A 25,354-nucleotide genomic window follows, 5' to 3' on the forward strand; every position below is an offset into this window, starting at 1 on the left:
TTACAAATCTTCTTCTGCTCTGAGAGTTCTTTGTGTGCTATTATCACTCTGTAGAGTCTTCAGGGCTTGGGATAACCAGCTTCTATGCTCGTTTCTTTTAAGTTTATTGCTCTTACAGCGCTCTGATCTTGGAGTGTTAATAATAGGAATTCTGTAAAATGTTTAGAAACTATGGATCAAAGCTACCTCTTTGCTATGACCAAAGACTCAAAACAACAAAGAGAGTTATCATTGTAAAAGCATTTTGTCTAATCTTCTTCTCTCTGTCTATTCTTTTGCTATTAATTTAGCAGAAGTGACAAAAGAAAAAATGAAAAAAATAGATGTGTATGGATACAGTATACATAAAGAAAAAAATAGTTATGCCTTCAACTGGCTAGTATTTTTGTCGAAGAGTTGGGTTGATGAGGCTCTGAAAATTACCGAAACAATGGAACTAAAAACATTGGGTCTTGTTGGAATTCCCGGAAATATTTATAAAAGATCAATAGTTATCAGGAATACATTACTTTAAATTATCAAGAAAAACACAACAGAATCTAGATATTAGTCTTAATAGAATTATCGTTTTATTCTCATTATCACCTAATAGATTAAAATTGATTTCCACACATTTAAACCCATAAAAAATATAAATAATTAATATAAATTTTATAATATAATATTAATTAATTAGAAATTATAAAATTCCTAAAATCTCCCTTTTGTGCAACCATACGTATAAGCCACCATTGAGACAGTTATTACTAATAATAGCACATTGTCTATCCAAATAGCTTTAACCTATCGACTATCGACTAGAACTTCGAAGTAACAAATTGAGACAATTATAGGTTTTGTTTAGAATTAGGTTAAGCTCACAGCAACCAATTAAAACCAATCTAAGGTTAAAATTAAGCATCTGAGCTTAGTGCAAGGAGCTGTTTCCTGATTTCTGGAACAATGACATTCATAAAAACTAGTTAAAATTTAGAAACTGGTTTGATGGGGTACACCAGGCCCGTGCAGTAGTGCAACACATGGGCGACGCATGAAAGCCCCAGTAGCAAGCTACTGTGGTGGACCCTCCCCTCAAAAAATTAATTTAATATCGTGTGAACCAATGGTCCACATATCAGATATTAAACTGATAAGAACAGATACTACACTTGATCTTAGCCAAAAGGCCGAGAAAGGTATGATTTGTTCAATGAAATAATGTTGTTTTTATACTTCAGTCTTCAGTGCTTGTTATTTCTCTTGCGCAATGTGGGACTTCGTTACACTGAAGGTCTTCTTGTTTTGTAGTCCTTAGGACAGTATTTGTTTGGTCGACCAGCAACTATCCATGTCTAACAAATCTTTGTTCTAACTATGGATAATTGATGCCTTCAGCCACAATTAACGAAGTCACGATAGCTACTTGCTTTAAGCTTGTCGATTAATGCATAATACTGATAATTTTGACAGATGAGTCTGAATGAAAAGGGACAACATCACAGCATATTGAGTCTTGAGACTGGTATATTCTAGTTCTGCATAGTAGACAGGAACAAAGCCACTCCTGCAAAGACCAGAAACTTATTTCTCATTTGTGACAGGGTCCGTAAAATCATAGTTGTTTTGAATCTTCAAGTTTTCCAGGGAAAATTTTTTGGACCATCTGAATCCAAATTTACTAACTAAAAAATGGAACCTCCTGTACAACTACATTTTGAAAGAATTATGCTGGACAATATTCTGTAAAAATCCATTAACTTGATTGAGCATGCAGCTATTATACTCATACTTGTAGTGCTATCTTGTTGAATGTTTGTCAATTTTTTCAAATTGAGATGTTGGTGTTCATTATATCTTTTGTTGAATGTTTGGAAGTTGGAATTCATGCCCCTTCTGCTGAGCTGACTCATGTTTGCAAAAATTTTGACCATTGCAAAATTAAATCAGAATAAAATAAACATTTGAGGATAGAGAACCTCATTTTCTTTGTTTGTTAGAAGGATTACGTTATATAAAATAATAAGAGATGCTTCAGTGTACGAATGAATTAATCAGTGCACTCAATTAATCTCGTACACGAAGAAGGATCAAAATGTAGAGGGCTGGGAAGAGAAGGAATCCACCAAGAGAATTATCTTGTCATTCTTCCGTTGAGGAGAGATAAATTTGTGAAATTAACAAGATGGTGGTTATGACACCGGACTCTATTCTTCCTTGAATCAGAAACTTCTGGTAGCACCACAGTAACATTAAAAAAAAAGTGCTCATTCTTCACGGGTTTTCAAACATTCAATGATTAGACGTTAATTTCATATATGTTTTCTTCCTAAAAATCCACAAGATTTCTTCATTCACACCCTAAGTAGCACCTATTTCCTATGAAACTTTTTAACAGATCTGTACAACGAAAACAAGTCATTGATCTAAATATCAAAAATAAAAATTGCATAAAAAATTAAGTTAAAGATGGAAAAAGGAATAGAGAAACAAATTAAAAATACCCTTTATTCAGAAAGACTTGGAGCCCAAATTAAAAACATTGTTATTCAGCAACAAACTTTAACTGAAATCGCAGAGTTTTCCATATAGGAAAAACTCTTGTAAAAATTGGCCATATGCCGCTTTAAGTGAAGAAAACACGGTATTCTTTAGTAAAAGGCGAAAGAATAGTTCGCTTTGTTTTCAACACACGGCTCCGTGGATTAGAGATACGACGGCCCTCTCATTTTGTAGTGTCAGCAATTTACTTGTTTTAAGTATACCACTCGATATGGGCTTTTGCTAAAAAATGTAGGCACCTAGACACTTAACATTCTCTCGGTACCCCTCGTCCTTTCAAGACTCAAGGTAGTAGGCGTTTCACTTTTTTATAGTGCATTTTTTAATTAGGGACAGATTCACATCAGATGTTTATAAAAATTACATTGTCTGGCTATAACAATTACAGTCTAATGCATCTGACTGTCTAGGAACAAACTGATTTTTGAAGATTATCAATTTTCTGTAATAGAGATTATTAGTAAAATTAAGTTTCTTATGTATAGACAAACATTGCATTTGTTTTAACATCTTGATATAAGTCTTCTTGTATTAGACAAACTTTTGATTTTCTCTAGGTGTGAGATGCTCGGTTTATTGTTGTATCATTTTGGATTTAATATAATTACATTTTTTTTCAAAAAAGACTCAAGACACGGTTGTCAGTGTCCTCCCTCATCCATGCATTTTATCAATGTTGATTTTTCATCGCACTTTCTTATTCTCTAATTACCAATCTACTGTCATGCCAACTTGATGTGGTCACGCATCATAAAATTCACTGTAAAGAAAAGGAGTGTGCATAGAAAACCATTGTGTTAACTGATTGAACATCATGATGATACAAACTACTAAGCAATAGAACATGTATATTTATACGATCGGAGAGATGAGTATCATGTAAGCTAAGTGATATACATCAATAACTGAATGGACATTAGCTTATTCAACCTAACTAAATACAACAGATGCAAGGATTCAAATATGACCGACAAGGCCGAACACAAACTCTAATTTCTTTTAATGCTGGTACCTGGTAATCAGATTAGTCAATTGTTCTTTTCTTCTAACCTGTATGTTTGTTAGTATGTCAAATACAAGGTGTATGCTTTGCTTTATCGTTTTCATCATTTTCATGGGAGATGAGAATAATGCACGTACTGCTATACTATATACAGATGCACTGCTATAGCATTAGCGGGTAAAGAATTAAGCTTGTTTCTTTGTAGGTAAAAAATTTGCAGGTACATTTTATTTTATTTTGCCTCCATGTACCTCACACCTGACACAAGTGTCTTGTGAACTTGAAATGTGGACAACATAAATAAATATTTTTTATAAAAACTAGAAAACTGAAAATATTGTTACAATATATATTTAAATCAAAATTTAAATGCTAACTTCAGGAAATACTAAGTTTCATCTATTTTTATATCATTTAATAATTTTTAATTAAAAAATTGGGATAATTTTTAATTAAAAACTAATTAAATAGTGTAATAGTGTAAAAATATCTCCACGTTAGTCAAAGTTGTCATACATTGGCAAATCAGACTAATGAAACTAACCAGGTAGGAGAGCTGAGAGAATATGAGACACTCCATTAGTTTTTTCTGTCTCTTTTGTCATCATTTCATGGTCCAGCTTACAGGTAAAAAAATTGTAGTGTTTGGTGGGAGATATCTGTCACAGAAAGAAAACTAGAATAAAATCATTACATTCTTGAGTGTACTTTTAACAGGTGCTATGTTCATGTCTAAATAGTTCATTTGATTCTTAAATACAAATTATTATCAAAGAAAGTGTTGGATCTCTCATAAAGCTGCACGTACAATCAAACTTTTTTTCTTCAAAAAGGAAGATATTATCAACACACAGTAATTTAATTATGAAATTCCTAGCTATTGTATGTTTCCACACTTCCACTGTTCCACACATACGATTTTAATCCAGTTATATATATGTGCACACGCGATCAATCATATCTCAGAATTCCTTTTATGATATATATATATATATATATATATATATATATATATATATATATAATATATTCCAGTTCCATGCATGTGGAGCACAGAATAATATAATTAAGCAAACACTCATTAATATTGCAGTTTCCGTTCGTGGCAATAGAAATAAGAAAATATAAATACAGAACAAAAAAAATGTAATTATTAAGGTTTATGTAATGCCAATCATCATGGAAAATTATGTTGGAGCACTAAAGGACGTAATAGGAGCAGCTTGCTGAGTATAATTATCTGGGGAAATCTGGTCAAAGAAGCATTGAATGTTTGTTGGTAAAATATCAATTAATATTGTTTGAAGATTAATTTAAAAAGACAAATAAATAGTACTGAAAACAAAATTATCTTTTAAAAGTAGATAAATAAAAGGAATGCAGATAGTAATACATTTTACAGCCAGCTAGCTAGCCAGATATTCATTGAAGAGCTTCACATCAATTTTTTTAAGGAAAGAGCTTCACATCCTAATTCATATTTAAAGAGGTTAATTTGTTTTGCTTTTCTAGGTACTCCATCTCATCTCTTAATTGGAGGTTCATCATTGCCAAGCAACAAGAACCTTTCCAACACAATTAAACTGTCCCAAGACCATCACTAGTTTAGGACGGCAGGACCACTTTGCCATTTATATTTGCATTGATTAATGATGGTATTTAAACAAATTTAGAATTTCGAAAATGTGGTTGCAAATAAAATGTTGTATAGATATGAAGTTGTTTTGCTAAACATTTTTACTTTAGTTTTGAGCTTTACTAAAAAATCTAATAATTCTTGATTGCTGGCAAACTTATAATTTTACCAGATTTGTTAACATCATTTCTTAGGACCGATTTAACTAATCAATAGTGAAAATTAATTATGTTACAAAAAAAATATTGTAGTTTTATGTTACAAGTATTTCTTTTTACATATATTTTTTTAATCTTTAGTTACATAAAATCATTCCTGAGTTAAAAGTTAACAAAGCCTTAAAATCTTGTTCGGTGTAGTTTATTGTTTAAAGTTTTTAAATTTTACAAAATTAAACTTAAATTAGTTTCTCCTTCTATTTCTAGTTTTAAAAATTAAATTTGTTATCAATCTTACAATTTTTTTAACAAGTTCATTAGAAAGATGTCACACTCTTGACATAAAGTTGTGATAAGAGGATATGGAGTGAGAGAAAAAAGAACAAAAATATATAAGTTTTTTATGAACTTTTGAATCTTAAGCATTTAGATCATGATCGAATGGGTTTAAAAAATCCAAATTTAATTTAGGCTAAAAATTCAAAGCTTGTGCCCTGCATTTCATTAGACATGCAGAGGATTCAATCCAAGTCCTGGGCTATAATGGGTTAAGTCAAAAAATATATATTCAATTTCAACTTCTAAAATGAAATTTGAGCTTAATGAAAGTCTAGTTTGTATTGACTTTTGCGAGCTAAGCTTAGAATGATACATGATTGGATCCGACTAAAAACGATTAAATTTAATTTGTGCAAAAATAAAAGAAAAATAAATTGTAAAATATATGTTAATTAGATGGATAGAAATAAGAAAAAACCAAAGAAGTTTCCTTCTATTATATTTAGATGAATAAAAGAGAGGGTTAATACAAATGAACAAATTGTATAAAAAAAACATAGTTTTAACGGCAAATTAAAAATATTGAGTTTAATCCCAAACAAGTATATACATTCTGTTATATTATTTTAACATTAAATGATTTTATTCATAAAACATATTTAATTTTTAAATTACCTAAGACAAAATTGGAAAATAGAAACTCTTTGTCCAACTTTCACGCCAATTTAGAGATTTTTTTTAACTAGACTACACAAAAAAAAAATCATTTTTTATATTTCTTCTCTTCAATAAAATTAAAAAGATTAATATTTTTATTTTATTTCTCTCCAAATTTTCCAGCCTTCTAAACACGATGTTAAGCTTGGATGAATACATTCCTAGATCGTGTCTCCAAAGTTAAGTGGCGGGTGAATTGTCATTATTGGCGAACCACACATAACTAACCAAATAAATAAAACAGAACAAAACAAATGGAAACTAAATTAGTTATAATATACGGATAGTGTATTTTTTTTTACTATCCAATTATACGTTGTCACATATGGTAATATATATCTTTGTTTTTTATTATACTTAATTATTTTAAAAATCATATTTAAAATAATTGCTATTTAGTTAAACTGTTAAAGATATATATAAACATATTTACATTAAACTTGCCTCATCAATGTGTTTTGTATGTTCAAGCCCTAGTTGGTGATTTACCTAGGTTGAAATGAGGAAATGATTAGTACGAGGTGTAGGCATAGTGACTAAGCTGATTGTGATAGTTGACAAAAACATTGTAGCTAGGCTGCCATGAAAAAGACTTTTCACGTTTGGTTGACCCCTTGGTTGTTTTTCATGTGCCCTACAAGATCCCTGCCAACCGAACTCTAATGTTTATATGCACTCTCTTCTTTCGAGGGAATACAAACCATCAATAGTTACAAATCCACCGCAAAATCCACGATTATTTCACACTTTCTACTCTCTTTATTAAAGCTTATTAGGTTAATGGCACTGATCATTATCACGATTTAACACCATTAATGTCTCACATCCACAACGTCAAGTTAAGCCCAAGCACCTGACCCTGCTTCATGAATGACAATTCACCCCCAAAATGACATTATTTGCACTTTTTCTATTAACAATCATTGTTTTCGGATTAATTATCGTAAAATTATTTTAATTTTATAAATAATTTTTAATTGAGTCCTGATTATATAATTATATTAAATGACTAATGATAAAGAACTTAATTTTTATAATAATTTTATTTAACTCAAATAAAATTATCTCATAATTAGGAATATATGAGGAATATTTATGATCTTAAAAAAATAGTTTTATGCAATGTGATCTAATTACATGTGATCCTCTACACATATCAGCAACTTCTCCGAGCCACTTGATAGTACAACCAATACATTTATCATCACAAAAACATATTATTCTTTAAACATAGGGGCAAATTAATAACACGTTATTTAATATACTCTTCGAAATAAATTTTTAACTATTAGATGTAATTTAGTGTAACTTTTAATAATTTTTAATTAATAGTAAAAAGTATATGAAAAAATATGTTAAAGGGTATATTTTATTGGCCGTTATTTTCTCAATTGCCAATGTAATTATAACATATCATGTCTCATTATACCAAAAAAATATATACGTACACTCTCATGCTTGCTAGTATACATACGTAGAGGGAAAAACAAGAGATAGAAATAGAGAAATATAAATATGATAATTAATACAGCGGGACATGAGGAGAAATAAAAAAAAATGAGTTATTAATGAAGTGTTTGTATTATTGAGATAGCTATACATAACTACTCAAATAAAAGAATTAAACATGAATTTTAATTAAACATGAATTTTGTTTGTACTTAAGTGGGAAAGTGTTGATGAATTGACAAGTGCATCAATTCGATAAAATTAAAATGGAAGTCCGAGTGTTGAATTCACGTAAATTTTGTTTGTACTTAAGTAGATGAATAGTTAATTAAAAAAATAATTAAAAAGGTTGTAAAAAACAATAAATTAAATTACTAAAAATTAAATCAAACAAGAAAAAGAATTAAACATGAATTTTAATTAATTAATTAAAGATATAAAAAATAAGAAAATCCAATAATATGATAGAAGAAGATTCAGAAGAAGATGAGAATGCTGAAAACTTAGCCTACCAAAGATGCTCTTTAATGTAATATTAATGATTTTTCTCTATTTATAATTATTTCAATTTATACGTGCATCTATTAGTATACTCTAACTTTGTTCTCCCGCACAAAAAAACTTAATTTATCTATTTTTTTTCTTTCAGATCCCTTTTCAGAGTTGAAATAGTAAATTGCAATAAGAATACAGATGTATAACACATTAAACAAATATCAACATATATCTAGTGATGACTTCATTTATATATTATTTCTCAATTCTATTAGAAAATAATGTTTCTCATCGTTACCCTTAAAACTTACCATGCAAATGGGATATCAAGAAAAAACAATAATATTAAGCACAAAAAGAATAATGCAAAAGTAATATTCATAAATAGATAGGAAGATAAATTAATCAAGAGTAAAAAATAAAGATAAGAAAGAGAATTGAAGGAAAAAATAAAGAATTTTATTCTATTCGAATTTTTGTGTGTCTTCTCATCTTTCTCTCTTCTTCTTTTATAAGTACAAATTAGCAAACTTCTGAATTTGTCTGATTTTCTTAATTAGTCATTCTTTTCTTAATTATTCTATTTTCCTGTTTTTCTTAATTAGTCTTCTTTTCTTAATTATTTTTTCTTTCCTTAATTAGTCATTCTTTTTTCAATTAGCTTGCTTTCCTTAATTAACACTTCTTTTCTCAATTAGCTTGTTTTCCTTAATTTTTACTGCATTTATGGGCTATATTTCAATCACTTTTAATATTCTATGCACAAAAACTTAAATGATGTTAATTTAATAATTATTTGCTCAAAAAAAAAATTAAAAAAGAAAAATTACAATTTTTTTTATAATTTAACACCAAATTATACTCATAATTAACAGTTATTAGAAAGATATACCAATATTAACTATATGAAACAACATAGTATTTTCTAGCACACTAATTATTAGTAAAATTTAATTAAAAATTATAAAATTAATTATGAGAAATTTATTAAATAAGAAGTAAATCTCAAAAAAAATGATTTCTAATAAATTCCCACTTATAATACAGAATGTGTCAGAAATGTGTATTAACAGTTTTTTAGAGTTGGGCACACCCATGGAGCCAAATTAATTTCAGTATAACCGTTCTTATTTTTATTAAACTATACTCATTATGCAGTTATTTTTATCCTTATTTCTTTATTGATATCATAAATGATCTATAACAATTATTAAAAAAAATATTTACTATTCTTTTTCTAAATTGTGGGTATTTTTTATTGGAGATAATTTTATTCGGATCAAATAAAAAAATTCATTCACTGATTAACAAATAAATAAAATCAAGCGATAGACTTATTTATGTTAATATCTCCTTTATCTAACATATATTAAACTATTAGTATGGACATAAACGTTGAGTATACTAATATTTAATGTGCCAATATTATATATATGTGTATTAATAAAATTATGTATAAAATATGACATGCATGTGTTATACTGAAAGTATGATCTTCATGATATATATATATATATATATATATATATATATATATATATATATATATATATATAAAATAAAAGTTGATATATTGTTGAAACATTAGTATATGACTTTTTTTGTGTGATAAATATTAACAATAACCATAAAACAAATTAAGATTAGGAATGAAATTTTTTGTAACTTCAGAGTTAGTGAAAAATAAATAAATTTAATCACTAGTATATTATTTTTTGTTGTTGTGCGAGACATTACATGCATTTAGTGTAATGGATAATGTCATTATAGGTTATTGGTGAGAGCAGTTTGTAGAACACTGTATAACATTAATTCCATCCATGACATGATTACCGAGTTACGTAGTTTTTTTTTTACAGCACCAGATCACGTAGTTAAAGATATGTTATCTTGACAATGACAACCAATTTTACCTTTAATTTTAATTTTTGCATTTATCTTATATAGTATTTTGTATCTTTCTTTTTAAATAAACCTCAAACATATTTTTATAAGTTTTAACATTTTGAACTGATGATGTGATTATTTTTTTTACTGTATTTAGTCATATTTAAATCTTATTGTGTCTTTCTAAATATGTATTGTGTGAAAATTAAATTTAGATTGTTGTCCACAAATTTAACATATATTACCAATTAAGTTGTGTTATTGAATATTTTATATTGTTTGTCAATGATTTTTATTTATTTATTTCATTCTTTTCATGACTGAAAGTATACATTTGTTGAAATTTTCTATTCTAATAATTAATATGGATTAATATTATAAGACAATTATATTAATTAGTTATCATTAATATGTTTTATTTTATATAATCAAATTAAGTTAATTTGTTAGATAATTAGGTATTGACTCATTAGAAAATAATATAAACTCTATTATAAAAAGATCATGGTCCCTAATATATCAAGTCAGGACTTCTTCTCCCATCTAAATAACTACAAAGATCTTATTAACAATAAAAAAAGTTTCGATTGAGGAAAAATCATGAAATCACCGGTTAACTACGGATTCATATTACGTTGTATTTATTTAATTAATTCATTATGAATCTAGATATTTTTAAAATTCTTCTTAATTTTAATTTTTGCATTTATCTTATGTAGTATTTTGTATCTTTCTTTTTTAAATAAACCTCAAACATATTTTTATAAGTTTTAACATTTTGAACTGATGATGTGATAATTTTTTTTTACTGTATTTAGTCATATTTAAATCTTATTGTCTCTTTTTAAATATGTATTGTGTGATAATTAAATTTAGATTGTTGTCCACAAATTTAAAATATATTACCAGTGTTATTGAATATTTTATATTGTTTGTCAATCATTTTTATTTATTTATTTCATTCATCACTTTTTTTAATTCTTTCTTCTTATCACTAAAAGTATACATTTATTGAAATTTTCTATTTTAATAATTAATGCGAACTAATATTATAAGATAATTATATTAGTTATCAGTAATATGTTTTATTTTATGTAATCAAATTAAGTTAGTTCGTTAGATAATTAGGTATTGACGTATTAGGAAATAATGTAAACTCTATTATAAAAAGGTCTTATTAACAAGTAAAGAAAGGTCTTAATATATCAAGTTAGGACTTCTTCTCCCATCTAAATAGCTACAAAGGTCTTATTAACAAATAATGAAAGGTTAGGTTGAGGAAAAATCATGAAATCACCGGTTAACTACAAATTCATATTACGCTGCGTTTATTTAATTAATTCATTATGAATCTAGATATTTCTAAAATTCTTCTTAATAATCTAACATAATATATTTTTGGTAATTATGGATATTTGATTAACATAATATATTTTTGGTAATTATGGATATTTGATAAGAATTTGCTTAAATTCAAACATAGACACCGTATGTTGAATGATATTTTTGCTTCAGCTCCCTATTATTCTGCTAACCGTGATCGCGCGGCAAATCCCTTTCCACTAGAATATTATGCAGAGATGCACGCATGATCCATCAGGCAGTAAAAGGGAACGTGATGAGGAGGACTGGTGACATCTCGCATCAAACATGTCCTCCCGAGTCTGGTTATGACACCTGGCCACTCTCCTTTGTAAAACAATTAAAATTAAAAATCCCATATACTTAATTAGAGTATTTGATAGTGTGAAATGAAATAAGTAAATTGAGGTACAAAAATTTAAATTAAATTAAATATAAAGGTATGAATCTCATCATTTTTTTAGCTTCCTTTTACTGCAAACAAACAAAAATATTTTTTAAATTTAATTCAATTCTAAAAAGTTAGTTAATAGAATAAAAATTAACTTTTACTTATATTATGTGAGTACTATCTCTCAGTGAACGTAGGATTTGGATCTTTCTTATTAGAAGAAAAAAATATCTATCTAGCTAAAACATTCTTACAGCAGGCATAAAATTAATTACACTCTAGTTTGTCTGGTAAGTAATTGAAGTAGGTAGGAGGCTGGGCAGTGTATATATATCTAGGGCTACCCCTTCTGGTGTTTGCCTTGAATAATCAATCAGTGAAATAGCTAGGTAGCATGAGTAGTAGAGGTGAAAGCAGTGGTGGTGGCCAAAGCTCCTTAAATTACCTCTTTGGATCAGAAGAACAGCCAAAGCCTCCTCCCCCAAAGACAGTTTCATATCCATTGCCACCTTATGGAATTGACATCGATAACAACCACAATCCCCCTACTGGTCAAGGCCAACACCTGGGAAACGTTCTCACCGTAAGCTTTAATATTTCTCAATTTATTTATTTATGTTTAAATTATTCATTCCATCCTTATAGTTTTATGATTATTATCTTTTTAGTTCCTATAGTTTGAAAGTAGTTCTTTTAGTTTATATAATTTATATTTTAATTCTCTTTAGTCCTATAATTTTAAAAGTGATTTTTTTAATTTTATAGTTTTATGATGCTTACTTTTTTAGTCTCTATAATTTTTAAATTAGAGAGACTAAAAAGAAAATTAAAATGTAAACTATATAAACTAAAAAAAATACTTTTAAACTAGAGAGAGTAAAAGAGAATTAAAATATAAACTATAAAAATTAAAAAAATAACAACCATAAAAGTATAGTGACCAATTTAACCTTTATTTATTAGTTAGACATTCAATTAATAATCTTGGTTTCTTTTTTATCAATGCTTTTAATAATGAATCAGAATCGTCCATCGACAAAAGTTCAATCGGTTCCAGGTGGACACTCATCGCTTGGATACTTGTTCGGAGACAAGTGATATCGATCATGTTTTCATTTTATTATCTCGATCGATATATCGAATTCCCTGATAGTACTGCATATTGGTGCCTCTGAAAAGGAGTATCAACAACCAAGTTATTGCATATGTTTAAAAGTAGATATCGTATGAGGCCGTGGGTTATGTACGTTGATTGGGTGGGTGTTTATCATTACTGTATGTACTGTGGGCTTTCTATGGTACCTAGCTAGTTAAAGTGTGGCTTTTATTAATTGTTATGTTGGCATTGGGTGGGTGTTGTTCTTTGATTTCTACGGGTTGCATTAAGCTCAGGTCTGCAGCTTCCTTATCTTGTTTCTTATCTTTCGCACGCCTTGTGCTAGCTTGGTTGCAAGTTATTAATAAATTCGATCATTGGGCTTTCTAGCTAGCTACCAAGAAAAAGGAATGCAAGTACTATTTCTACTATATATGCTTCAACAAACTAAATAAGAGATGGATATTTCCTTTTCAGTTTTATGTTGGTTGATCTTTCTCACAATATATATATTATTCAAATTCAATATTTCACACTGAACTTTTTTAATTCAACATATATACTATATTCTTTATATTAATTAATTAAAAGCTAGCTAGCTAGAAACATTCTTTTTCCACAATGCAACTTTCTGAGTTGTACTATATATATTGCCTGAACTTTGCGGAGTTTCTGTAAGGTTGATTCACTATTGCATATTGGTTTTAATGTATCCTTTAATTATGATCCAGTTCTCACTTTTGTTTGTCAAGATATATAGTAATTAGCCAATGATTAACACTTGAATTTTAATTTTACGTTGATGATCTAACTTCGATTTAGTTAACTCTCTTCATCGTCACAATCACTAAACTTTTAAGTTATAATTAAGAACCATGCATCAAGTTTATTAAGAGCTTACAACTCGTTGGGGTGCTTTCTGTTGTCTTCATGAAATCCTCCTCATCGTTTATTCATCGGACACCCCACACACTTCGTTATTCTCTCATGTGGCCATATATATTTGATGTGCTTGGATGAGCAGTGATACACGTACCGTAATAACCATCCATTTGACCATTATGTATGTGGAATAATATATATATATATATATATATATATATATATATATATATATATTATATTATAATATTAAATAAAAGGATATTTTATTTTAATGCCAACTCACAGGTGTTTATGAGTGGTGCGGCACTGTTGGGATGTTCTTTTTCCCTTCTATTTTTCCTGGGATTTGAGGGGGACAAAACAATTAATCAATTTACAGTACTCTTTAAAATAATGGAAATTTAAACCATATGTTTATGTCTCAGAGAATTAGAAGAAACAAACAATCCCTAATGCATTACGTCTTATTACTACATGAATTATAACTGTTTAGAAACTTAGATTTACATAAATTTCAATTTCTTAGTGAAATAATTATAGGAAAAAATTTGTATTGAGAACATATTAACTTACTTTAACTTTAAAAGAGTTATTCATCCTGAACAAATTATCATGACATAAATAATTTAATATTTTAAATTAATTAAAATCTCTTAAATTAAGAGATAGTAGAATTAATTCTTATTAGATAATTACTTAATATATTTTTAATTTAATGATACATATTTGATTATCCATATGTCACATGGTAATTAATCAACATCATAAATAACATGATCATAAATCAGTTAATAATTTCTCATTTAAGATAGTTTTCTGCTAGAGTTTTCAACAACAATTAATTATAATAGAATCAATTGTATTAATATACTGTGCTTAAAGTTAATGGAATTAATTATATTAATATACTGTACATTAAAGTTTTTGCGAGATACCTACTCTTATACTTATTCTATTTAATTAGCATTCATTATAATGGAGAAATCAAATTAACTTTCAACATTAAAAAGAATATAATAATCACTCATATGCATGTTGACAATTAGGGTTAAAATATAAGTCAAATTGAATCTAATGTAACTTAATTCAATAAGAATTAGATTACACGAACTAAAATTAAGTCAAAATAAAATAATTTAGAGATAAATATCATCATTATACTCATATATTTACATACACAATTTCATGAATAAAATATAAGTCGATCTAAACTCAACTTAAGTTAAAATTATTTAATTAATAAATGAGTTTAATTTTCAGTCAGGCTTAATTTATTAATTTAGAAATTAAGTTTATCGAGCTAACTAGTTCTGAACTATTTGACAATAATGGTGTTATAGTTAACTACTTATTTGGCATAGATTTTTTTTCATGTATTTATATTTAAATATTTTCATTAGTTTAATGGAAAATTTTCTTCAGGATGATTTTGTGGAAATTATAGATGTAGTTTCTTTTTGTAAGAGAAAAGGTTAGCGTCCAATCGTGGCAACGGGTAATTAATTAATTGACCACATTTTTTTTTAACATGCATGGCTGAACGTTTACCCACGTTAAGAAAAATGTTTTAACCATTGTCGTGCACTGTTATAATGTGTTTATTAGCATCTGAGTACTTGTGTAAGTGCCGGATATTACCTACCAATGATCTATTGAACAAAACAAAAATTGTAACTTGTAAGTTATAACTTGCAGCTTAGTTGAATAAATTAAATTTGCGGCTTTTACATTGTTGATAAATTTGACGTGGTTTTATAAGTTTCTAGTATGTATCCCCACGCTTTTTATAAGTTTCTAGTATGTGTCGTCACGCTTTGTTTCAATTTCTTGTTTTGGTGCATTAAAAGTTTAGGTGAGTTTTGGTGCATTGTTGGTCGCTTTGTTTCAATTTAGGAGCATCTTTTGGACTTTATATTTAATTTTTAATTAAGATACCATTGCTTGTTTAGTTGCATATGATGAAAAAGTAATATAGTAGCAGAGAAAGAGTTTATATAAAAAAAAAAGTATGTCGAGTCGTTTGAGAAGCAACTATGTTCTAGCAAAAATTATGCACTCTAAGTTGTAGGAATAAAAATGCTCTCATTCTCAATTACACAAAATAGATAGTAACATGTCAAGTAAAAATGGCGCATGAGGAGCGCACAAGGCCACAGTAATTTATTTCAAAAATAAATAAGGCCACAGATATTAGTTACAGAATGAAGAGCTTGGTTTGAGATGTCTTGTAATTAATTATGCTAAAGTGGTGGAAACTGGAAAGCCTAATGGGATAACATAATAACAAAAAAATGGTTCCGAAAATTAACTTTTTGAATAAGTTATCTTTCGTTCTGGAAGGTAATTTCCAAAATGGATAAAAATAACGACCAGGTGTCATGCTTTGGTGTGCACAGTGTAGAGATTTTTTTTTTTTTGACAGACACAGTGTAGAGAATTTATTTACTGTAAGTTTTAGGTGATCGATTTAAGTGAATATAGAATTGCAACAAAACGAGATTGACCTATCCTTCTGTCTGGACCTAAAGAAAAAAAATATTAGCTCATCTAAGATCGAGCTTCAAATAAATCTGGTCTCATTGAAAGGTAATCACATTAGAGATCATAAAGAAAAAGAAAAAAAAAAGAAGGTATTTTGCATTAAAAATATACCAATACTTTTTACTGGGCCAAGCCCAATAACATGGCATCCATAATCTTTAACTCTAGTGATGCTTCTGATTTATCAAACAACAACAATTGCTCCAACAATAATAACATTAAAGAGTGAATGATACACAAATACATACTTTATTTGATTTTAAAAATAAGATTAAACATATAATTCACTCTTTATACATATTGTGAATTCTTAACTTAATCTTTATATGTAAAATAAAAATGGATTAAATTAGTCTCTATATACGTGCAAACATCACATGTACCTAATAAAATGATGTGACTTTTTTCTTTAAAAAAAAACACCACTCAAAAGTCGAAATGATATGACTATATAGAGTGCATCAATTGAACTAATGTGATTTGAAGAAGTGATTAAAAAACCAAAATTATTACAAATCATTATATGCCAAGAAAATTTGTCGTCAACCCAAGTTGCACTAAATTTACAGAATTTAGGATTTCAAGACATTGAAATGGGATAAGCAGATAAAGAAATATAGGATAAAAAGCGGTTATAGGATGAAAATAAATTTTAAAAAAGTATAATAGAAATTTGTGTAAAAAATAATAATGTTGATAATAAGAGTACTTGGAAAAGTGGACAAAAATTTTCCCTCAAGAAAAGGAAGTTTGGCCCGTGAAGTTGGTGACGTCGACATAGACATTCACGTGATTGGCAATGGAAGGTAATGCAGACATGTTCTGACAAAGTTCCGTGACCATGTGGGCCACTCCTCCCCCAACAAAAGAATGCTATTTCCCACCCAATAACCGATTTTCAGCCATGGGAAACTATACTAACATTATGATCCCATCTTCCACACCACACACACACTTGCACTCAATTTACTTTTATTCTATATTAACATTATTAAAAATTTAAGGATAAAGATAATAGTGGATGATATCAAATGTAATAATGCCCACCAATGAAGAATAGTGGCAGATAAGTCATGTGTGTATATTTTGTATGTAGTGGAAGAAAAGACACTGGTTGATGCACACTACAACATGGTCTATCGCCTACGCCACTCTTCTGTGCTCCACTTAAAACTTTTTCTAAGTGACATGCATGATATTTGTCCTTGCAAGTAAGTGGGAGACTAGAGAAGGTGAACCACACACATAAAAGAAACAAAAAATTAATTAGCTTCAAAAATGGAAGGCAAAAGAAGGTGGAACTGAAATTAGTAGATTGGCCTTGTGCCAATGTGCCATTGCATAAATATGTTAGTATAGTAGATTATATATATTTTTGCAGTGCGCTCAACACTAATAATGATCAGACTTCGAACTTAATAATGAAAACATTTAATTTATTTATTTTAATTTGGTAGATCTATGTGTAATTGAAACTATATGTCTCCGACAGTAGATACTTCAAGCTTGCATACGGACAGAAATATATATAATGTAGTAACACAATCTTGACAATAAGGCTGCGTTCTTTTATAGCTTAGACTTCACAAATTCCAACTAAAACTTAAGAACGGGATGAGTAATTCTGTTCAAACTTCATCTCTGCTTTCACACACTATCGAATTGAATCCAGAAAAACTTAACATCACCTTACAAGACACGTTCCTGTTATCGCATTCACATGACAAATAAGAAATATATTATGTGGGGTAGCACAAAATGAAAGCAAAATATAATGCTTAATAATTATTATATGTATATATATATATATATATACACACACACATATGTTTACCTACAATGTGTCCCTATGAAACCATACCAATAGCTCAACGCCGCATCTGTTCTCCCTCCAAAAGAATTCAGGTACAAGAACCATTCCATTTTACTCTCATCTTTCTTTCCTAGCATTAAGTACAACAAAATCTACTTTGACATCTTCAGATGCATGTGAATTACTTGAAATGTGAAATTTGGCAGGTCATGGATGTGTTGTTGTTGTTATTATTATGTGTTCTCTTGGTTGGTTTGCCAAACCTGGCTATAGTAGAGAGTCGCAGGGCTCCCGTTCTGGACTACTTTGAGTATTGTGCTATGAGCTGCAGAGCTTACAGTGCCTCGTTGGAAGAATTTGGAGGGGTTGGTGATGGAACAACTTTGAACACTAAAGCCTTTCAGGCTGCCATAGAGAATCTGAGTCAGTATGCAGCAAGTGGTGGTTCTCAACTTTATGTTCCCCCAGGAAAATGGTTAACTGGCAGCTTCAATCTCACCAGCCATTTCACTTTATTCCTACACAAGGATGCTGTAATTCTTGCCTCTCAGGTCTAATAATGTCTTAACCCTTGCTAATGTTATGTTATTCTTCACTTAATGATATTTAAGTGTATTGACATTGTGTAATTTTGAAACTATGGTATTAGGATGAGAATGACTGGCCAGTGATTGATCCCTTGCCATCTTATGGTAGAGGGAGGGACACACAAGGTGGAAGGTTTAGCAGCCTGATTTTTGGAACCAACCTCACTGATGTAATCATAACTGGTAATGAAACTCAAGGTTTTGGGATTACGAATTATTCCAACTAAGAATTTGCTTGTTTTAATTCTTGAATTCAAATTTGTTTTTAGGGGACAATGGCACAATAGATGGACAAGGTGATCTGTGGTGGCAAAAATTCCACAAGGGTGAGCTCAAGTACACCCGTCCTTACCTGGTTGAAATTATGTACTCAGATAATGTTCAGATATCCAATCTCACTTTGGTTAATTCTCCATCATGGAATGTCCATCCTATATACAGCAGGTTCATTCTTTTTTCTCTATTTGCTCTGTCTATTTTATCTTTAATAATTGACTCTACGGACTACTTGCAGGGGAAATTTACTAAATGTTTCGTGTTTTCTAATTAATTTAAGAAATTGAATGCAGCAACGTTGTTGTTCAAGGAATCACAATTCTTGCTCCTGTGACATCCCCAAATACAGATGGAATCAACCCGGGTAAGTTACAAAACAAAAATATCTCCATATACTCTCCTAGACTATACAACTCAGTTACATAATTCTATAAATAATCATGCATATCATGTACCAAATTCACCATACCACGTACCGCATTCTCTTGATAGGAAGTCACGTAGAGATGTAGTAAATTAGTAATCCTGTAAAAAGTGACGAACTGCGTAACTACAAGAACCATGTACCCTTACCAAGTAGCTAGTAGTAATTTGGTGATATAGTATAGTCCAGAGCTACATGTTGGCCAGATTGACTAAGGTTCATGGTTTTGATGCAGATTCTTGCACAGACACACGAATTGAGGACTGTTACATTGTATCCGGGGATGACTGTGTTGCTGTGAAGAGTGGTTGGGATGAGTATGGTATAGCTTATGGAATGCCAACAAAGCAGCTTGTAATCAGAAGACTCACTTGTATTTCTCCATTCAGTGCTGCGATTGCTTTAGGGAGTGAAATGTCTGGTGGGATTCAGGATATGAGGGCTGAGGACATTGTAGCCATCAATACAGAATCAGGGGTCAGGATCAAAACTGCTGTAGGAAGAGGAGGCTATGTCAAGGACATATTTGTTAGAAGAATGACCATGAAAACCATGAAATGGGCATTTTGGATGACAGGAAATTACGGGTCTCATGCTGATGACAACTATGATCCTAATGCACTTCCTGTGATTCAGAACATTAATTATCGCGATATGGTTGCTGAGAATGTCACTATGGCTGCAAGGTTGGAGGGTATATCTGGGGACCCCTTCACAGGTATATGCATATCCAATGTAACCATTCAACTGGCAAAGAAGGCTAAAAAAGTTCCATGGACTTGCACTGATATTGCTGGGATTTCAAGTGATGTGACTCCTGCGCCTTGTGATCTGTTGCCTGACCAAGGAGAAGAGAAGATTGGGGCATGCACCTTCCCAGAAGAAAGTTTGCCCATCGAAGATATCAAGGTTCAAACGTGCACTTACAGAAGGAACTTATGATGATAGTGTAAAAGGAATGACTAAGTTCAAGGGAACAATCCAAAGCAATGTAATACTTCAAAAATTGTATTTAAAATAGTGTACTTGTAAAGACTCTGAACAAGGCAATGACAACAATGATACAGAAATGAGTCTATAATAAATAGTTAAATACACATTTTAGTCGTCTTCTAGTGAAATTCTCTTTTTTTTTTTTTTTTGCGTGAACCTTGTGAAACATAAATAGGTAGAAGTAACGAGCAAACAATTTTTTGATTGCTATTGCTGCATTCAAAAGCCAAATAGTTTCATTATGCAGACTTATTGATTACAACTCTTTAGTGTTACTTTAACATAACACTTTGCCACACTCAACCAGTTCACAAGAAGAATCACCAATCACCAAACGTGATAGCCAAGTATCTTAGACTTGTAATGTAACAAACGGTGTCATATATGTAAACACTGAAGCTGGAAAGTGACATTGAAAGATAATTGTCATGAAATAAGAGAGAGGCTCCGTGACACCCTATTCCTCCCAAAGCAAACTTGAGCGAGCACAATACAACACAGCTTTTTTATTACTCTTATAAAGGCCTGTAACATCCAACTGGATTTCTAACATTTACCCATTTTCCAGGAGAAATTTGTTTCCATATCCTTCTCGGTCTAGAACTAGAACTAGAACTAGATTACAAGGAAGAGAACTTCAATTTGTCTCTAGCAAATCATCTGGGGGATGCGCAGGCAATATATTTAAGGGGAAAGAGGTTCATCTTGTTACATTTATACAAATAAGAAAGAATTACTAGCATGGTGGATCTGGATTGAACTTCACTGATTCCTTCCAAATGAGCTCCTTCATGTGCTCTTCGGTGCATGTTGGCTGATCAAAATCAAAACTGAATGGCCTGGGACAGACTGGCTCATCATTGATGTTGTGAAGTGATGAAAGATATGGGTGACATAATGCCTCATCAACTGCAAAATAAATGAAAAATACCACATAAACATGAAACAAATGATACCATTTATAGTATTTTACTATGAAAACTATAAACCTGCATTGAAGCTCAAAATTCTATAAGAATGCTTACCAGTAATGCGTTTGTTTGGATCAAAGATCAGCATCTTTTCTAACAGGTCCAATGCCTTAGGCAACATGTTAGGGAATCTGGTCGAGAATTTTTGCTTCCGGTACTGTGGAAGCTGTCTAATATATCTTCTGGCATTATCACTTCGGAGAAATTCAAGGCTTGCATCATCAGGTGAACCTAATAACTTTTGTGCCAAAGAAAAAAAAATGTATGAATTGAGTTACAATTTATAGCCATTGATTAATTTACACGCAACTATAAAATCAGTGTATATGCATTTCTCTCATAAATTCACAACAATAATGGTAATACATTTTTTTGACAGATATAAGTAATGTAATATACATTAGTTAAAGAATAAATAATATATGCACCGATGACCTTTAACATTATCATCTAACTATAAATTATCATATGATAAGTCTGAGATTGTTATAATAACTAATAAAAAAGATTTCTAACTGGTAAACTTTTACACACTGACAGTGCTGCATGCCTGTTAAACTGTTAGTTAAGAACTTTACATGCTTCAGCAGAGCATAACCAAAATTGGAAGCACCAAAACCATACCTCCGTTATAAGCCTTAGTTGGTGAACATAGTCTTTGCCAGGAAACAAGGGTTCTCTGGTCATAATTTCACCAAGTATGCACCCAACAGACCAAACATCAATTGCAGAGGTATACTCAGAACAATTAAGGAGCAATTCTGGGGCACGGTACCATCGTGTGACAACATACTCTGTCATGAAATCCGTTTCAGATGTTGTCCTTGCCAAACCAAAGTCCCCAATTTTAAGGTCGCAGTTTGCATTCATTAGTAAGTTACTGGGCTTAAGGTCACGGTGCAAAACGTTAGCCGAGTGAACATATTTAAGCCCCCGTAACAGCTGGTATAAGAAGTACTGCACAAGTTTCTTCAAATATAAATTCAATGCTTAATTTCAAACTCAGTTAAAAGCAGCAAGCCAAAAAAAATATTTTTTGGGGTGAATTTGTGAGTGAGATTCTTATGTCAAAAGATAAGACCTAAGTTGCAATAGCTCTTTGAGTTAGCATTAGCAAAATATGTGTCACTGTAATGGAAAAGATATCCTCAAACCATTGACTTTCATAGAATATACACTAAGTCTATACTTTATGATCTTAATCCAACGTCAAGGCCTGTTCTTAATTCAAACATTTAAACTACAAACTGCTACCATCTGAGAAGGGTCGGAGGGCTATCTATTTTTATTTATAACAAGAGGTAGATATTGTTATGTTAGAAAATATAACAAAGACAAGGTTGCTTGAAAATAGCATGTAATTCAGATCCAATAGTATCATTTGAGCCAAACCTGACAATGTTCTTCACTAAGAGGTTGGTCAGAATGAATTATATGATGAAGATCAGTGTCCATCAATTCATAAACAATGTACACATCATTGAAGGTCTCCTTTTTGGGGGGTCGTATGATATCCTTGATGGCAATAATCTGTGAAAGATGATAGCAATTTTAAGTAATTAAAAAAACAAAAAGGTAATTGTAAATGGAGAACAAGCTTCAGAAATGTAGACAAACGGACAATAGGAGATCAAATTAAATTGAATTAGATAAATTCTCTCTCACACACTACATATTTATCTGTCTATATTTACATCTACGTTATCCATCTATCTACACACACGTATGTATGTATAAAATAGTTTTCTTACAAGATGCTTGTCGAAGAGGATACGAAAAAAGACAAATCATCTCTTGCCGTTCATATCTATATTTGATACTATCTTTCTTGCCAATAACAGTTTTTGAAAAAAAAAAAATTGTATTACAAGGAAATTAGCTTCAGGGTTTGTCAGTTCTAAAATATGTTTAACATTCCATTGACGGCATTCCCATAGAATAGTTTGATATCTTTTTATTTAATTTTATAGGCAGAGTACTCTGATATTATTAGGAGAAATTGAAATATATAGAACACTAAAAAAATTCTCACTCGACCCCCAGTACTGCTGGCGAGGAAAATCTTAAGTACTTATTGAGGCCATTAATTTCAGCTGTGATAGCTCAGAAGGAACATATGCACTCAATATATAAGAGATTAATAATATCATACGAATTTATAAAAACAATTGCATCATGATTACTTGGAAAATATTATACTATTTGAAAAACCATGTCCTCACTTTGCAGGGGTACATAGAGGTGAGCACTTACATTATCATGGTCCATGTGACGAAGGAGCTTGATTTCTCTCAATGTTCTCTTAGCATCAATTATATTGTCAAATGCGTTGCCGATCTTCTTGATTGCAACTTGTTCGTGTGTTTCGGAATTAACAGCAGCACTGAAAAGAAACATTGTTCAAGTGAACATAAAATCATTTCTAAGCAAATATCAAATTTATGCATTTAAATTTGAAGAAGGAAATAAAACACTTACCAGACTATGCCATTAACGCCTCTACCAATAGGGCGAATAGGAGGCACATACTTGGAAGACACCTCGAACAAGTTTCCATACACATTGTACTGTGCGTATTTACCACCATGGGTGAGAACCCTTTTGATTTTAGCATCCCCTGAAGCTGAAGAAGCAGCAGAAGAGCTTGACCCTTTTGTGGTCATGTTCAAGTTTGCAACTCAACGAGCAAAGGGTCTTAACCTTTCCAATCAAATTTACAAAAGCTAAGCCACCCAATAGCGAGCAGCAAATAGCATTTTTCACAGGTCGAGTTTATTAGTTGATGATGGGAATGTACGTGTAAATACTACTACCTTCCACCCAATTAGTATTAAAAAAATATAGAGATACTTACGTTCATAGACCAAACATGCATCTGTTATAAGATAATTTTGACACATACACATAAAGTGGTTGTAGAACGTATCAAAAAGGAAAAAAGTAGTTGAAGGATAAGTGTGTTTTAATAATGAAAGCTCTTAAAATGGCGTTTTCCAGATCATGGGCTTACTACATGGCTATTGATCATTCCACCTGTAAAAGCCTAAAGGGTAACGTGATCTCTAAAAGCATGGGATTTGTCACGAGATGTTTGCTATTTTTCTTGCATTCATGCATCGTTACACCACTAGAAAGTACAAATTAACTAGGCTTCTTTCCCTTTTTAGGTACACCTCAGATTAACCACGTCCCATTTTGAGTTCACGAATTGCATGTGATACAGGTTGCATGGTTAAACGTGTACGCCGTGGTTGAAAGTACACCACGTATTGTACTTTATGGTATGAAAAGATAGGGTGGGGAAAAAATGGATGAACTAACTGAACATGAAATGAAAAAGGTTAGTTATAAAAAATGTGATTCTGTGTGATCGCTTTGGTAGCTTAGGCCAACGCAACATGATAAAGTGTGGACAAGTATCCTGAGACACAGCGTGCATATACCTCTCAAGACTCAAGAGACTTCTTTTGCTTCTTTGTTTGAAATCAATTCTTCTTTTATGTGAAATGTTTTCATAATTCTTTTTGTATATATGTATCTGTGATGTGGTGTGGGGTGGTGTATTAAAGGATTTGAATCATCGACTCAAAGTACTGGATTTGTGCTTCAATTTTCAATACGTGTGTCAAATATGAATACACAAATGCAACTTTTGTTGGTTGAAAACTTGAAAGCAAGGGAGTTTGAGCGCAAATGGAAAGCGAACATGGGATTCAGCCATTCTTTGTGCAAGTGGTGGACGAGATCATAGAGTTTTAAGCTGAGTACCATGGATCTGATCTATGTTCATGGCAGAAAAGCTTAGCTCCTGCAAATTTTACATGTCAAACGTAAGTTGTGTTACAAAATTCAC

General features: G+C 30.5%; 3 protein-coding genes and 2 non-coding genes across 7 annotated transcripts; 2 read left to right on the forward strand and 3 right to left on the reverse strand.

Moving 5' to 3' along the window:
• Positions 1 to 984: 984 nt before the first annotated feature.
• Positions 985 to 1,179, reverse strand: LOC114424835. The gene has a single exon (XR_003669130.1). It is a non-coding gene; the product is annotated as a U2 spliceosomal RNA (small nuclear RNA).
• Positions 1,180 to 2,555: 1,376 nt separating this feature from the next.
• On the reverse strand, positions 2,556 to 2,675 carry LOC114424848. Its single transcript, XR_003669139.1, has one exon. It is a non-coding gene; the product is annotated as a U5 spliceosomal RNA (small nuclear RNA).
• Positions 2,676 to 12,256: 9,581 nt separating this feature from the next.
• On the forward strand, positions 12,257 to 13,442 carry LOC114423911 (protein SPIRAL1-like 5). The gene is made up of 2 exons (XM_028390818.1): positions 12,257 to 12,498; positions 12,939 to 13,442. The coding sequence occupies exons 1-2, from the start codon at positions 12,310 to 12,312 to the stop codon at positions 13,011 to 13,013; spliced, it is 264 nt and encodes an 87-aa protein (XP_028246619.1). The 5' UTR covers positions 12,257 to 12,309; the 3' UTR covers positions 13,014 to 13,442.
• Positions 13,443 to 17,999: 4,557 nt separating this feature from the next.
• On the forward strand, positions 18,000 to 20,652 carry LOC114421041 (probable polygalacturonase). Of its 2 annotated transcripts, none has more exons than XM_028386808.1 (6): positions 18,000 to 18,342; positions 18,421 to 18,801; positions 18,900 to 19,020; positions 19,107 to 19,281; positions 19,407 to 19,477; positions 19,773 to 20,652. In XM_028386808.1, the coding sequence occupies exons 1-6, from the start codon at positions 18,277 to 18,279 to the stop codon at positions 20,477 to 20,479; spliced, it is 1,521 nt and encodes a 506-aa protein (XP_028242609.1). In that variant the 5' UTR covers positions 18,000 to 18,276; the 3' UTR covers positions 20,480 to 20,652. The 2 variants fall into 2 exon arrangements, with proteins under 2 accessions (XP_028242609.1, XP_028242610.1); XM_028386809.1 differs by having other exon boundaries at positions 18,003 to 18,342; positions 18,457 to 18,801.
• Positions 20,653 to 20,894: 242 nt separating this feature from the next.
• On the reverse strand, positions 20,895 to 24,445 carry LOC114421042 (mitogen-activated protein kinase homolog MMK2-like). Of its 2 annotated transcripts, XM_028386811.1 has the most exons (6): positions 23,980 to 24,442; positions 23,755 to 23,884; positions 22,894 to 23,031; positions 22,126 to 22,458; positions 21,556 to 21,739; positions 20,895 to 21,439 (listed from the first exon to the last, which is right to left on the reverse strand). In XM_028386811.1, exons 1-6 carry the CDS (start codon positions 24,162 to 24,164, stop codon positions 21,267 to 21,269), a joined length of 1,143 nt encoding a protein of 380 aa, XP_028242612.1. In that variant the 5' UTR covers positions 24,165 to 24,442; the 3' UTR covers positions 20,895 to 21,266. The 2 variants fall into 2 exon arrangements, with proteins under 2 accessions (XP_028242612.1, XP_028242613.1); XM_028386812.1 differs by lacking the exon at positions 22,126 to 22,458 and having other exon boundaries at positions 23,980 to 24,445.
• Between the last annotated feature and the right edge of the window lie 909 nt (positions 24,446 to 25,354).

The sequence above is a fragment of the Glycine soja genome, chromosome 8, assembly GCF_004193775.1.
Source record: "Glycine soja cultivar W05 chromosome 8, ASM419377v2, whole genome shotgun sequence".
Lineage (NCBI taxonomy): Eukaryota > Viridiplantae > Streptophyta > Magnoliopsida > Fabales > Fabaceae > Glycine > Glycine soja.

Coding starts and splice junctions, on each gene's coding strand:
- LOC114421041 (XM_028386808.1), top strand. CDS start 18,277: ATGTGTCCCTATGAAACCATACCAATAGCTCAACGCCGCATCTGTTCT. Junction 18,343..18,420: donor CTCCCTCCAAAAGAATTCAG/GTACAAGAACCA, acceptor TGACATCTTCAG/ATGCATGTGAATTACTTGAA. Junction 19,282..19,406: donor GTCCATCCTATATACAGCAG/GTTCATTCTTTT, acceptor AATTGAATGCAG/CAACGTTGTTGTTCAAGGAA.
- LOC114423911 (XM_028390818.1), top strand. CDS start 12,310: ATGAGTAGTAGAGGTGAAAGCAGTGGTGGTGGCCAAAGCTCCTTAAAT. Junction 12,499..12,938: donor ACCTGGGAAACGTTCTCACC/GTAAGCTTTAAT, acceptor ATAATGAATCAG/AATCGTCCATCGACAAAAGT.
- LOC114421042 (XM_028386811.1), bottom strand. CDS start 24,164: ATGACCACAAAAGGGTCAAGCTCTTCTGCTGCTTCTTCAGCTTCAGGG. Junction 23,885..23,979: donor GGCGTTAATGGCATAGTCTG/GTAAGTGTTTTA, acceptor GTTTCTTTTCAG/TGCTGCTGTTAATTCCGAAA. Junction 21,740..22,125: donor AACTAAGGCTTATAACGGAG/GTATGGTTTTGG, acceptor TTGGCACAAAAG/TTATTAGGTTCACCTGATGA.